A 14,775-nucleotide genomic window follows, 5' to 3' on the forward strand; every position below is an offset into this window, starting at 1 on the left:
GCCATCAGGAGCAAATTATTATCCGATGCCGTTATTATTCCCTCCTGCGACTATCGTTTTAGCTCCATCATTGCAACTACAGCACGCACGGCCACGTTGTTATGCTGATTCGACTAAAAACGAAACTAGGGCAGTAGATTAAAGGAGCCCGACGCGCAATACACAAAGGCAAGGCAGGTGACTGCCGTCAGTTGGCGTTGGATTTTCAGGGCAGTACGGCAATTGATAGGGCACCGACGCAATTGCCGTCGGTGCCGTCGCGTTAATTCGAGCCCTGGCCTGCGCGGTGCGTGCGTGCCGGTGTGCCTGCAGGCGTGCTTGCGTGTGTGCCTGCGCGCCGTGCGTGCCTCGCGCGGTGCGTGGTGCCTGGTGTGCGGCTGTGCTGCGGGCGTGCTTGCGTGTGTGCCTGCGCGCGTGCCTGCGCGCGTGCGCTGCTGCATGCGTGCGTGCGTTGTGTGCGGGCTGTGCCTGCGGGCGTTGCCTACGTAGACCCGTAGGACCAACCGACCCGTAGGATTAAGAACGGTAATCCATGAAAATCCTAATGAAATTCACACGTATATTTTTCCCCTGCCGGGCACACTCGTGTGTCATTCCAGATTGTAGCTTTTTTGTCATTCCCCGAAAGAGTTTTGCTGCCGCTCTCTCATAGTCGCAATGCCAACCCTCTAAATTTTAGTAGTGATTAGTAACCACGCTGAAACAATCGTGGCCCCCCATACTTCAATCAATGCCGCCCCTGCCAGCAGGCCGTTACGCAGCTCGATGTGCACAGCCATTCACACGTGCTCGCGGGCCGCTTTCTCCAAACCCCTGAGCTTCCAGGGCCTTACGCGGGCCTTGGACCCCCGCCGCCCAGAGACTTCGCGTATAAACAATCGATCCTCCTAGCTCGCTCACAGGCGACATTCCCTGTTTTGGGCTAGCCGTAATAGTTCTGTGTTTAGCTGACACCTGTGATGTATTCACTATTCAAGGTGCATTTGTGGTTGTGACTTGTGAGTTGTTGATTATCATGTTAGTCTGTCAGGTCTTGATGAATAACTGTCTTGAAATATGACTGTTGTGTCTGTTGTGTGTCTGTGTTGTGTGTGTGTGGGTGTGTTGGGTGTGTGCGTGCGATGGCGTGCGTGCGTGCGTGCGTGTGTGCGTGCGTGCGTGTGACGTGTGTGTGGTGTGTGCGCGCCCCCACGAGTGTGTATTAGCTACTGTGCTTGTTGTACATTTGGTGGAAACAGCCCTGGAAAAAGTCGCCCTGGAAAGTGAAAAAAGCCCTGGAAAATGAAAAAGTAGCCGCCGAAATTTGGGGGGGTTTGCAAAAGCCCCGGAAAGAAAAAAATTAATTTTTTCACTGACGTACTACATGTATACGGCTATACTACGTTGCGTCTGACTGACTGAATGATAGAGCTATAAAATGTCGTGCCACACGTGCACGTATTCACACACACACACATACACACACACACACACACACACACACACACACACACACGACACACACAGCACACACACACACGCACACACACACACACGCACGCACACACACACACACACACACCACACCACACACACACGCACAGCCGCAACGCACACACACCACACACACCACACACACACACACACACACACACCACACAGCACAACACACACGCACACACACACACACACACACAACACACAGCACACCACACACAACACACACACACACACACACACACTTCGCTAACTAGGTTCACGCTGCGGCGTCGATGTATGTAAGCTTATGTAGATGACAGGTGACTTAATATATTGAGTGGCTTATGTAGATGACAGTGACATAATAAAGTGTGTGTGTGTGCGTGCGTGTCGTGTGTGTGTGTGTGTGTGTGTGTGCTGTGTGTGTGTGTGTGTGTGTGTGTTGCGTGCGTTATTGAGTGGCTTGTGTAGTTGACAGTGACATATATATATTGAGTGGTTGTGTAGATGACAGGTGACATAATATATTGAGTGGCTGTGTAGATGACAGGTGACATAATATATTGAGTGGCTTGTGTAGATGACAGTGACATAATTATTGAGTGGCTTGTGTAGATGACAGGTGACATAATATATTGAGTGGCTTTGTAGATGACAGGTGACATAATATATTGAGTGGCTCTTGTGTGTTGACAGTGACATAATAATATTGAGTGGCTTATGTAGATGACAGGTGACATAATATGAGTGGCTTGCGTAGTTGACAGGTGACAGTATATATTGAGTGGCTTGCCGTGTGACAGGTGACATAATATTATGAGTGGCCTTGTGTATTGACAGGTGACATAATTTATTGAGTGGCTTGTGATAGATGACAGGTGACATAATATATTGAGTGGCTTGGTGTATGATGACAAGGTGACATAATATAGTGAGGCTTGTGTAGTTGACAAGGTGACATAATATATTGAGTGGCTTGTGTAGTTGACAGGTGAATAATATATTGAGTGGCTTGTGTAAATGCAGGAGGACATAATATATGAGTGGCGTTGCGTAGTTGACAGGTGACATAATATATGAGTGGCTTGTGTAGATGACAGGTGACATAATATATGAGTGGCTTGCGTAGTTGACAGGTGACATAATATATTGAGTGGCTTGTGTAGAGACACGGTGACATAATATATTGAGTGGCCTGCTTTGTAGTTGACAGTGACTAGATATATTATGGCTCTGTGTGTTGACAGGTGACATATATATTGAGTGGCTTGTGTAGTTGACAGGTTGACAGTAATATATTGGAGTAGCTTGCTGTAGTGTGACAGTGACATAATTATTGAGTGCTTGTGTAGTTGACAGGTGCATAATTATTTGAGTGCTTGTGTAGACTGACAGGTGACATAAATATTGAGTGGCTTGCGTAGTTGACAGGTGACATAATATATTGAGTGGCTTGTGTGGATCACAGGTGACATAATATATTGAGTGGCTTGTGTGGATCAACAGGTGGACATAATATATGATGCTTGTGTAGGTGAACAGGTGACATAATATATTGAAGTGGATGTGTAGTTGACAGGTGAATAATAGAGTGAGTGGCTTGTGTAGTTGACAGGTGACATAATATATTGAGTGTGCTTGTGTAGCTTTGACAGGCCTGACTTTAATTATGAGTGGTCTTGTGTAGATGACAGGTGACATAATATTATTTGGAGTGCTTGTGTAGTGACAGGTGACATATATATTGAGTGGTTGTACGTAGTTTGACAGGTGACATAATATATGAGTGGCTTTGTGTGGAGCACAGGTGCAAATAATATATTGAGTGGCTTGTGTGGATCACAGCGTGACATAATATTTAGTGGCTTGTGTAGTGACAGGTGACATAATATATGAGCTGGCGTTGTGTTAGTTGCAGTGACATAATATATTGAGTGGCTTGTGTAGATGACAGTGACATAATTATTGGAGTGGCTTGGTGTAAGTTGCACAGGTTGACATAATATATTGAGTGGGCTTGTGTAGAATGACAGGCTGACATTAATATATTGAGTGGCTGTGTAGTTGACAGGCTGACATAATATATTGAGTGGCTTGTGTACGATGGGACAGGTGACTAACAATATTGAGTGGCTTGTGTAGATGACAGGTGACATATATATTGATGGCTTGATGTTAGATGACAGGTGACTATATATTGAGTGGCTTGTTGTGGTGACGTGACTATAATATATTGAGTGGTTGTGGTCAGTTGACAGGTTGACATAATTAGATATGCAGTGGCTTGTGTAGTTGACAGGTGACATTAATATATTGAGTGCTGTGTAGTTGACAGGTGACAATTAATATGTGAGTTGGCTTATGTGTAGATGACCGGTGACATAATATATAGTGGCTTGATGTAGTTGGACAGGTCGTGACATAATATATTGAGTGGCTTGTGTAGTGACAGGTGACATAAATATATTGAGTGGCTTGTGTAAGATGACAGTGGACATATATATTGAGCTGGCCTTGTGTGGAGATGACAGGTGACATAATATATTGAGTGGCTTGTGTAGTTGACAGGGCTGAATAATAAGATTGAGGTGGCTTATGTAGATGACAGGTGCATAATATATTGAGTCGGCTTTGTAGATGACCAGGTGTGACATAATATATTGAGTGGCCTTGTGTTAGGATGACAGGTGACATAATAGTTGAGTGGCTTGTGTATGATGCACCAGGTGACATAATATATTGAGTGGCTTGTTGTAGATGACAGGTTGACATAATATATTTGGAGTGTTTTAGATGCAGGTGACATAACTATATGAGTTGGCTTGTGTAGTTGACAGAGTGACATAATAGATTGAGTGGCTTGTGTACGATGACATGGTGACATAATATTTTGAGTGGTTATGAATAGTTGACAGGCGTGCATAATATTATGAGTTGGCTTATGTCAGATGACACGGCTGACTATATATTTGAGTGGGCTTATGCTAGGATGCAGGTGACATAATATATTGATGTGGTTGTGTAGGATGAAGGTGCAAATATATTCGAGTGGGTTGTGTTAGATGACAGGTGACATTAATATATTGAGTGGCTTGTGTAATCGTTGACAGGTGACATAATATAATTGCGTGCTCTTCTACGTGTATATGACGCAGTTCTACACTACTCTATAGACCCAGGAAACCTGTGCGTCTATCTTGACTGCATAGACACACACATATTCATCTGGTCTACACACAACTCAAACACTACATTATAATAATGTATCTTCACAACACCAGTTGCAGGGTGCGAAATTAGACGGGAGTCCGCGGAGTCAAATACTCCCTATTTTACTTGTCGGACTCCCTGATTGACAGTGTGCAGGGTCCGTTTGATCCTGAAAATCATGCCATTCTAACTAGTTCGTTCCAGAGCACGGCTCGCGGAATTCCTGGTATTTTTTCAATAAAGTCAAAGAACATTTGGCACCAAGGACGGTGCAACCATGAATCTTAAAAATAAGCACATGGGTTTATGTTAATATCTTTAATTTTTGAAACTCAGACTGCTCGGACCTCCTCATTTTGCTGGCGCGACTCCTCTTCTATTTGAGGGGTAGGGAGGTCCGTTGGACTCCCTGTGTTCAAAAGTATAATTTCTACCCTGCCACACGCCAAGCGCATACCGCACTGCCACGCTACGCATCGCACGCACGCACGACACGACGCACGCACCGCGCGCAACACACACACACATTTATGATACCTTGGTCGCATTATGGGGAACAGAAAATTGTCCGAGAGAAGAAGAAAATATAGAGACTGTTTCTGTCTTGCTAATGTATTATTGATTTGTACTCTAGGTTTGCACTTGCCGAAGCAGACACAGGATCAGGTGAAGGAGGTCAAGAAGAGAATGAGTGACCTGTGTATTGATTTCAGTAAAAACCTAACTGAGGAAAACTCCATTCTAGAGTTCACCCAGGAAGAGTTGGGTATGCTCAATTGCACATCTATATCTTTTAGTTATTTTTATATTAAATATCAGAAAGTTTCTCATAGAGATTTTAATTAGATAATGAAGCAACCCAGTACACTTACTCATAATTATACCATTGTGACATTTTCATTTCATAGGGGGCTTGCCAGAAGATTTTGTTACTGCTCTGGACAAAGGCGAGTCCGGAAAGTTCAAAGTCACGCTTAAGTACCCACATTACTTTCCCATTATGCGCAAGTGTCATGTTCCTCAGACTAGGAAAGCGATGGAACATGCGTTCAGCAGCAGGTAGTGATGAATCAATCTGTCAAGAATTTAACCCAAGAATAATAAGTAATGGGTTCCAAGATGCATTGTAGGATAAGGTATCCTCTCTCTAGTGTAAACTTATTTTTGTTGCGTTGCTGGTTATGCTGTCATCTTTTTTTTCATGATAATTATCATTATATGCTCTTTGCTATAGTGTCATTTTCATTCTATACATGTCTAAGCCACGGTTTTTTCTTTCCAGATGTAATGAAGAAAACACTCCTATTTTAGAAGAACTAATACAGCTCAGACAGAAGGTGTGATGCTACTCCTTATTTACATTTCAGCAGTTAATTTCTATAGTATTGCATTTACTCTAATGTACATAAAATAGTGCTGTGTGCTGCTAATACACAGGAATATGTGTTTACATGCAGGTTGCTGACCTTCTTGGCTATCCGACACATGCTGCATACGTGCTGGAAATGCGCATGGCAAAAGACACTGACACTGTCACAAAGTTCCTTTCGGAACTGTCACTCAAGTTGCAAGACCTCAAAGAAGCTGAGATGAAAGAGATGCTCACGTTCAAAGAGGAGGAGGTATATATGAACGCATGTGTTCTACCGATGCACGACTAGGCTGGAAAAAAACACTGCCATCTAGTGGTGATAACATTACAATTAATGATAGGTTAATCATCAAACGAATATCAATGTTTTTGCTGCTCCAAGTGTGTCTACTCTAGCTTGACAAGTTTTCGAAATTCTGTGCCTTTGATCTGTTGGTTGCTGTAAACCATGTAATAATTTATTGTACCGATCTTGGCATTACTTAAAATTTGGAATCTTTTCTAGAGATTGTCGAAGCTCCTTCTAAAACCTCATTTTTATTTCACAGTGCAAGAAACATGGCTACGAGTTTGATAACCGCATCAATCCTTACGACTTTCGCTATTACATGACAGTGGTAGAGGAGCGTAGGTACGCTGTTGACCAGAACAAGCTGAAAGAGTACTTCCCACTGCACGTCGTCACCAAGGGGCTGCTAGATATATATCAGGTGAGTCATTGTCATGGCACGACGATACCGCCGACCTTTACTTATTTAAAACTGTTTTATGGACATTCTGTTTGCAGTTAATGGTGGTAGTGTGATATTAATAGCATGCATAGAAGGTATTTCCTGGCCTTGAAGTATGTTTGTTTTGTTTTTATAGTGGTGAAATGTGATGTCAATCCTTGCTCACCTATGAAACAATGTCTAGACATTCATTTCCCCATCTTTTTCAGGATCTGCTGAATTTGAAGTTTGAGAAGGTTGAGGCACCACATGTATGGCATGAAGACGTGACAATGGTATGCTTCTACCTACACTTTCCCTCACCCACTCAGACTACTTAATGAAGAATTTTTTTCTAGAGAAGTGGTGAATGAGACAATAAAGCTTTGTAGATGTATCCAGGATTGTGCCATGGGTTCGAATGATTCGCGCGTCTGTTGTTCATTGCTACTGTGCGTCAACATTAAGTGATGCTGAGCACCTTTTTCTAATGCATTTAAGTCTTCTTCTGGTTAATTGGTAAGTAATACTATAATTGAGTGCTACTGCTACACTACTGATCATAAGAAATCTTTCTGATCTCAAGAAGAGTGTTCCATATATATACTAGGTTACGATAACTGGATTTTTCATCACATATTCTAGTACAGTGTACTGGATTCAAAGTTAGGGGACAAGCTAGGATACTTCTACCTGGACTTGCATCCACGAGAGGGAAAGTATGGACATGCTGCTTGTTTTGGGCTTCAGGTAAATGAGTGCAGATGAAGCCATATTATAGCTATACTTTAAATTTTTCAGGTGTAATCTTTACCTTCACCTCTGGCTGCGTCCTGATAAAATGTATCACATATTTCACGTTTAAACAATACTACTCCACCCGTCGCCATTGTTAATGTAATTTGGGGTGTTGATTATGCTACATGCCATTTTATATTGTTCCTATTGATCATAACATGATCAGTAAGAAATTACTACATATAAATTTGTTGGTGGTTGTACATAACACCATTTTTGTTTAGCTTAGTAAACATAAATTGGGAAATTTGCAAGTTGGGATTCATAATAAATCTCATTGAATAACGAACCTTGGCAACACGGATAAACCCGAAAATTATGCAGATTGTGCCATTATGTGTTGCCCTATTTGGGTATTTTATGTAACACATCTACATACATATGCTCTTGGTTTGATATCTTGCAGCCAGGCTGCCAGAATTCTGATGGCTCAAGGCAGATAGCCATTGCTGCTATGGTGGCCAACTTCACAAAACCAACAAAGGAAAAACCTTCCCTGCTCACACACGATGAGGTAAACGTCGTAACAACTTCCATCGGGTTTTATCCATTTTAGCAATTCTAGCATCTATAGGCATGTTGCAGATCAAAAGTAAGCAGATTTTAATCATGTTGGCTTCTTTCATATTTCTCTTTTTCCTTTGCTCTCACTCTGTCTGTATGTCTCTCTGTCGCTGTCGCTCATTCTTTCTCACCCTCTCCCTCTCTCTCCCTTTCCCCTCCCTCCCTCCCTACTTGACTTCCTTCTTTTCCCGTTGCCCTTTCCCCTCCCTCACTCTCCCTACCTCACTTCATTCTCTCTCTCTCTCTCTCTCTCTCTCTCTCTCTCTCTCTCTCTCTACTCGTCGTCTCTGCTCTTTACTCTTATACAAATTGTATAGATTAACTAGGCACACTGCTCCCGATGAGTTTTGCTTGTTGTGCGTCAATGTGTCCGATGATACCCGTACACGGGAACAGATCTTCTCATTTCGACACGCTGCCTGCTGCAGGTCGAAACCTACTTCCACGAGTTTGGTCACGTGATGCACCAGATCTGCGCCAAGGCCGACTATGCTCACTTCAGCGGAACGCACGTGGAGCGCGATTTTGTCGAGGCGCCGTCGCAGATGCTCGAGAATTGGGTGTGGGAGAAGGAACCTCTCGTTCGCATGTCGGGCCACTATGAGGTGAGAGGAGAAGTGGATCCGCGTGGATACTGTGGGAACCGACACGTTTTAGGCTTTACTTTGCCTGCACTAGGTGAGGGGAAGATGTGTGGAGATTGGTGTGAAGGCTTTGTTTTACTTCTACCAGCAAAAGGGGAGTAAGTGGAGGATGTTTAAGTAACCACACGTGATGCGTGCCTCAGGTTAAGTGGACAGCACCTGGTCAGAAGGAGCATGCATTGTAAGAGTAGGTGGTATTCACAAAGGTGAGGCATTGAAATTTTAACAGAAACGTATGCTGCTAGATGAGGGATTGTTATTACATTCTAGTTGTAGATTGAGAATGTGCATTCACAGTAAATCGTCTTGTAAATCAGGGATGCCTTGCACAACCTTAAAGGGACTATGTCACGAATTTTCTATGGTAAAATTTGTAAAAAAAATTGCCATTTTTTTACATTAAAAGTAAGAACTAACGGGACTAAACAAATCGTCAAATTCTTATCTGATAAGATTGTTTCTCAACTAGTTAAAAATCCAAAAAACCTGGACGATTTGAATTAATGTTCTCAACATTAATTGCTTGCTATGGGCTATGTATGGGTCACAAGTGTATGTTCACATCGAACAATATAGTAATATAGGAAGTATAATGCAGCAATTTAACCATAAAATGTGAACAGAATTCAGCTGGAATTACTTATATTTTGTGGAAAAGTGGAAATATTATTTTTATTTTTACTATTTACGGTGACGTAATCACTTTAATTAATCCACTAATTACAGACTAATGAGCCACTGCCAGATGCACTGATGGATACGCTTATCAAATCCCGGACTGCCAACACTGGTTGTTTCAACCTCAGGCAGATCCTTCTGGCAACCTTTGATCAGACCATACATAAGCAGGCACAGGTATGCGTAGTACACTCATTAATTGTTCCAGCATGTTATGTGGCCAGTATTCATGTTAGTTCCACCTAATGTCTGGGCAGAGCGAAATAGGTATAAACACAGCTGGGCTACAATGATGCAGTGATATTCATAGCAATGTATGCTTCAATATTCCATGTTTTGTAGTGTGCTTGAATGTGTCTTAAATGGCTACATCATTAGTATTATAATGATCAGGTCACTATCATTCAAATTGTAATTTTGATGTGGTCACTCGACAGGCAGACACGGCAGCTCTGTTCTCCCAGTTATCGGAGCAGATCTTAGGCATTCCAGCGACTCCCGGAACAAACATGCCAGCAAACTTTGGCCACCTGGCAGGCGGATACGATGCTCAATACTATGGCTACCTGGTTTGTGTTACTGCATTCTTTAGACTAGGCATACTCTACGCATTGCTATAATGGAAGATTGCCATGTTTAATATCAGCAGACGATCTATAGCTGTGTGACACCTCGTATACGCTAAGCAAGTCAATTTTACGTAGACCTTCATGACTTTTTTCAACCGCCTCGCTCATTTTTTCCAAGATTGATGCCATGCTGCAAATTCATGTTCCCCCCCAAAAAAATTGTCATCTGCCAATTAACCCTCTTAACCGTTCCTTCTCTTCCTCACCAATTGTGTCAGTGCCTTTGGCACTCACTTATTCAACCCTCCCACCTCGCTCATGATTTTATCCAGGGAAAACTCTACACTAACCTTAAATTACAGGAACCTATTAAAGAGGTGTTCTTGTACTGGTATGTCTTAGTAAATGTTATTATGTGTCACCTCAAGTCTGAAAATAATGACGACCTGCACTATTGCGATACAAGATATTGCATATCCAATTGGCATGGATTGGCATCATTCCGAATCTATGTAATATATGGCACGATATTTTGTAATTAGTTGTTCGGCATCATTGTGTTGGCTTTGAATTAGAATTTTCTCGGTGCAGAGTTTCTGGGTTGTCCTAGTTCGGGAAAAACAAATTTCTCACTATCACCGATTTTTATTTCAGTGGAGCGAGGTATTCTGCATGGACATGTTCTACACTCGCTTTAGGAAGGAGGGCATCATGAGTGCTGCAGTTGGCAAGGACTACAGGCAGACAATTCTAGAGCCTGGTGGCTCCATGGTGAGCCTGAATCTAACTTATTTTCGTTTCCAGTCATTTCCCATGTTAGGTTAAGTATTCACAGAGCATTGGTATCAGGAGTGCATATTCTGCATATTTTGTGCATTTTAATTTGCAACTTCCTGTTTATAATATTATTTGTGTGCTTCTTCTCACACAGGATGGGATGGATATGCTGAAAAACTTCCTTGGAAGAGAGCCAAACCAAGAAGCATTCCTCATTAGTAAGGGACTGGCACTCTAGATAACACTTGCTACCTTCAGTGGGATTTCCACACACTTAATTGGTACTAACACATGCTTAATTTTAGTATCGAATTTACCTATCAGCCTTTAACTACATCTAATGGACCTGGCCATGGACTGGCAGGACATCTAGAAAAAAGAGGTTGAAATCTCTGTTAATCAGAAAGTTAAAATTTTGTGTATTTTTATTAAAAGATTTCTATGTCTGTTTGCTATGAACAGACCGACCCTTGAGAATAATTGTACCAGAGAAAATATTGGTCGTTTTTCTGGCACCCCAACTCCAAAACTTAATTATGCATGTGCCTGTACTATTCAGTTACGAAGAAATGTTCACCTACCAACCAACCCTACAAAAGCCAATCGAGGTTAAGCAATTAGGTCAGGCATCAAAACAAGGATGTAGAATTCCATTGATAGATGTTAATTATTGTAAGGAAATTAATTGGGGGCTTCTGCTGTTCACCTAGAATAATAAATAACAATTAATTTACCAATTACTATGCAAACATCTTTGGTTGTGATACGAACTAGCACACCCCATGTTGAATGATTTAATTTGCTATCAATGCCATATAGTTCCGTGTTTGTTCAATGGCATTTTTTTTCTGTGAGTCAGGATGGTATGAATTGAATAATTAATTAATGTATTTTTTTAAAGTCAAATATGTTCTAAACCAACTTCAACGACATACAGATGATTATTTCAGTATTATATTTGCCTTCCTGTTATATATATTTTCTATTCAATTTCATGAAATGAGAGGGGCTTGATATATTACAAGACGAGAGACATAATTGGAAAATATTTTGGAAAAGTGAGTAAAACATGTAAAAGGAAAATTAGACCAGTTCGAATTCATCAGCACTGTGAACACTATGGTAATAGGGTATAGCACACACTTCCCATGTCCATGCAATGACACTACAGTTCTCGGACAACAGTACAACTGTGTAAATAACGATATATTCAGACAACAGAAGAAAGTTTTTGGTAACAGTCGATCACAAACTTAATGGGTTTATTTGCTATTAGAATATCACGTAACAATCCACCTCACTTGACCATGCTTACACTGATCGTGTTTTTTCCATGAGGGCAAGAAATTCTCAAGTTGAGGTCAAGATGTAAGCTCAGCGATTCTTGATAACATTTGACCTTTGAGCGCATAACAAATATCATGTAGGGTTCAGTAATATCCTGGTCAAACACCTCAGTAACATATCTAGCAGATTGCTATTGCAGAATTTACATTGTCTATGATCTATATCATAGGAAAACAAATGGATAAAACACTGCGGTCAGAAATGTTTCTACATGATTTTTACATTAAAAGCAGTTTCTGTAAATTACTTTTTGTAAAGCAGTCATTGTAAAATAAAATATATTATAATTTATATGCTATTGGACAAGTGTCCACCATATGGCTCCACCAATATATACTGCTTCCTGAAGAACCTGGGTTATAGCCCTACAGAAAAAAAATATTTTTTACCAAGATGTCAGATAGGATCATAGGACACTTGCACGGATAAGAACAAAATTCAAATTTAGTGAAGAAAGAGTGACTACCTTCTATGTACAAATCCCACTGAGTAATAATTTAATACTGAACTGCTCAGCAACGTGTAATAGGACATCTTATAAGGTGGTGATCATGCAGCCCTTTAAATAATTAAACTTCTCGATGACCGACACTAGAGATCGGCCACGAGACCAGCTGTGGCCAACTTACCGTGGGACTGCCTGCACTGTTTGAACGCTTCATTGAAGCCGTGGCACAAGGAGATGTCACTCTGCCCCTGCGTGCACTCCATGAACTGTTTCATCTCGAACGAGCATGGCTGGAACTCTGGCTGCTGCGGCTGTGCTGGTGCCGCCGGGGCAGCGGCAGCGGCTTCTGGCTGGGAGCTTCCTCCACCTCCAGTCATCGCAGCTCCTAGCAAGCGTAAAGATGGGGTGATACGGAGTTTTATTTGGAAGCGTTTGCTACTACCAGGGCTCGGACGTTCATGCAGAACACGTGCACAAACGGTTTCCCTGCGAAGCCTAAACTCGAGGAGCACTGGCACATACTCATTAAGCTGACAGCTACATACACCAACCTAATTTAATTGCCAGCATTTAAGAAAATGATTACAGACAGCTGCCTTGGACATTTAATAAAGTACCTATTTACAAAATATAATACCAAGAGCACACCTGTAGTATATATATACATGTTACCCTGTGTATGTTATATTCTGATACTTGACGGTATCCACTACAAGGGATATTCATGGTGACAAGATAGTGTGCTTTCCAGGAATGAATCCGAACAACAAACCAGTATATGTGTATGATAAATAATAAATAAATAATAACGAGTTAGGTGCAGCAATGTTCCTTCTAAAAGAGGCATGTAGGCGCCTGGGGGTAAAGCCGTGACTTGCATTAGTGTGATATATACATACTCCTATAATTATATGCCCTCATAGTTTATGTGCTCCTGATTAATAATAAGTGACACTAAAGTTAAGGTATTAGAGTTTGACAGAATTACGACCAACGCTCACCAATCGTGTGACCAATAGCAGAGCCTACGGCCACGCCAGCTGCCGTCGTCGCCATTTGTGCGAATAAACCTGGTTGCTGTGGCTGCGCCATTGCTGCTGGTGGAGGTTGTGCAGGCTGGCCTGGGGGAGCAGCTGGTCGCGTTGCTGGCACAGAGGACCTGTTCAACGACGAAACGACGCAAACATACTCTTAACATTGTACTCATGATCATTATTGTTGACGTTGCTACTGCAAGGCTGTTAATCATAGATCATATAATATTCAATGTAAACACGATGTCAGAGAGCGAATCTCTATATATAACTTTATGCCTATGCCTATGGAACTCAAACAATGGCAATTTTACGATGCCCATCATACACATAATGATTACAATGATATAATGAATATAATGATTGGATTAGGATCATGTTTTCATGCAATGCATAAAAGTTCATCTGTGTTTGTATCCAAACAATGCCAATATATAACAGCACAATATGTATCCTCAAATTCTTACTTGATTAGAATAAGTGTTTAGTATAAACATCAGACACATCCAAGGTCCTTTTTGGTGTGCAGTGAAATTGCACATTATGGCAAACTGTATGGAACCACGAATGTTTTTTACATTGTTACTGTACAGTGTTCTGTACAGTGTACGTACTGTGTACTGTACAGTGTACTTAGACCGAATAATTCTGTCCCAGATAACGTTTTATATTTTGGATGAGTTATACTGGTTATACCATGCCATGGTATAGAGATAGTAAACGCATGCAGTATAACGCATCCGAAATATAAAACGTTATCTGGGACAGAATTATTTGGTCTACAGTGTACTATACTATAGTATACATTACTGACACTCTGTACGTACTGACGACATGCACTGTGTACTGCATGTACAGTGAGTTAGTGTACTCAGTACTGTACAGAATATATATCATGTCCATAATGTAGCAATTTCATACTATTACTTCTATATATTCTAAATAGTATATATCTGATATCACTCTTACCTCTTACAGACTACGATTACGATTCTACGAATATAGCGCGCGTACAGTTGCCGCAAGCCTGCACTACAGTACAGTGTACGCGGGCTATACTTATAGTTATATACTATAGCATGCTATAGCCTATACTAGCTAAGTCCAGGCCCGTAGCCAGCTTTATATTGGGGGGGGGGGGGGGTTCGTTTTTCAATGTTGGCAAT

General features: G+C 41.5%; 3 protein-coding genes across 3 annotated transcripts in view; 1 reads left to right on the forward strand and 2 right to left on the reverse strand.

Moving 5' to 3' along the window:
• Positions 1 to 6,491, reverse strand: part of LOC106812097 (transcription elongation factor B polypeptide 2-like) — a 23,023-nt gene extending 16,532 nt beyond the window's left edge. Inside the window, exon 1 of the mRNA XM_014815868.1 lies at positions 6,488 to 6,491. Within this exon, the coding sequence (XP_014671354.1) occupies positions 6,488 to 6,490 (3 nt within the window). The 5' untranslated portion in view covers position 6,491. The remainder of the gene's footprint in view (positions 1 to 6,487) is intronic.
• LOC106812096 (thimet oligopeptidase-like) overlaps positions 1 to 11,735 on the forward strand; it is a 20,325-nt gene extending 8,590 nt beyond the window's left edge. Inside the window, 13 exon segments of the mRNA XM_014815867.1 lie at positions 5,303 to 5,434; positions 5,577 to 5,727; positions 5,951 to 6,005; positions 6,126 to 6,290; positions 6,589 to 6,750; positions 6,981 to 7,046; positions 7,396 to 7,500; positions 7,955 to 8,062; positions 8,541 to 8,717; positions 9,483 to 9,611; positions 9,872 to 10,003; positions 10,658 to 10,774; positions 10,935 to 11,735. Of these exon segments, the coding sequence (XP_014671353.1) occupies positions 5,303 to 5,434; positions 5,577 to 5,727; positions 5,951 to 6,005; positions 6,126 to 6,290; positions 6,589 to 6,750; positions 6,981 to 7,046; positions 7,396 to 7,500; positions 7,955 to 8,062; positions 8,541 to 8,717; positions 9,483 to 9,611; positions 9,872 to 10,003; positions 10,658 to 10,774; positions 10,935 to 11,018 (1,583 nt within the window). The 3' untranslated portion in view covers positions 11,019 to 11,735.
• A 273-nt stretch (positions 11,736 to 12,008) lies between these two features.
• On the reverse strand, positions 12,009 to 13,806 carry LOC106812098 (coiled-coil-helix-coiled-coil-helix domain-containing protein 2-like). The gene is made up of 3 exons (XM_014815870.1): positions 13,577 to 13,806; positions 12,757 to 12,960; positions 12,009 to 12,492 (listed from the first exon to the last, which is right to left on the reverse strand). The coding sequence occupies exons 1-3, from the start codon at positions 13,665 to 13,667 to the stop codon at positions 12,485 to 12,487; spliced, it is 303 nt and encodes a 100-aa protein (XP_014671356.1). The 5' UTR covers positions 13,668 to 13,806; the 3' UTR covers positions 12,009 to 12,484.
• Positions 13,807 to 14,775: the final 969 nt, after the last annotated feature.

Source organism: Priapulus caudatus, unplaced genomic scaffold (assembly GCF_000485595.1).
Source record: "Priapulus caudatus unplaced genomic scaffold, Priapulus_caudatus-5.0.1 Scaffold607, whole genome shotgun sequence".
In the NCBI taxonomy this organism is placed as follows: domain Eukaryota; kingdom Metazoa; phylum Priapulida; class Priapulimorpha; order Priapulimorphida; family Priapulidae; genus Priapulus; species Priapulus caudatus.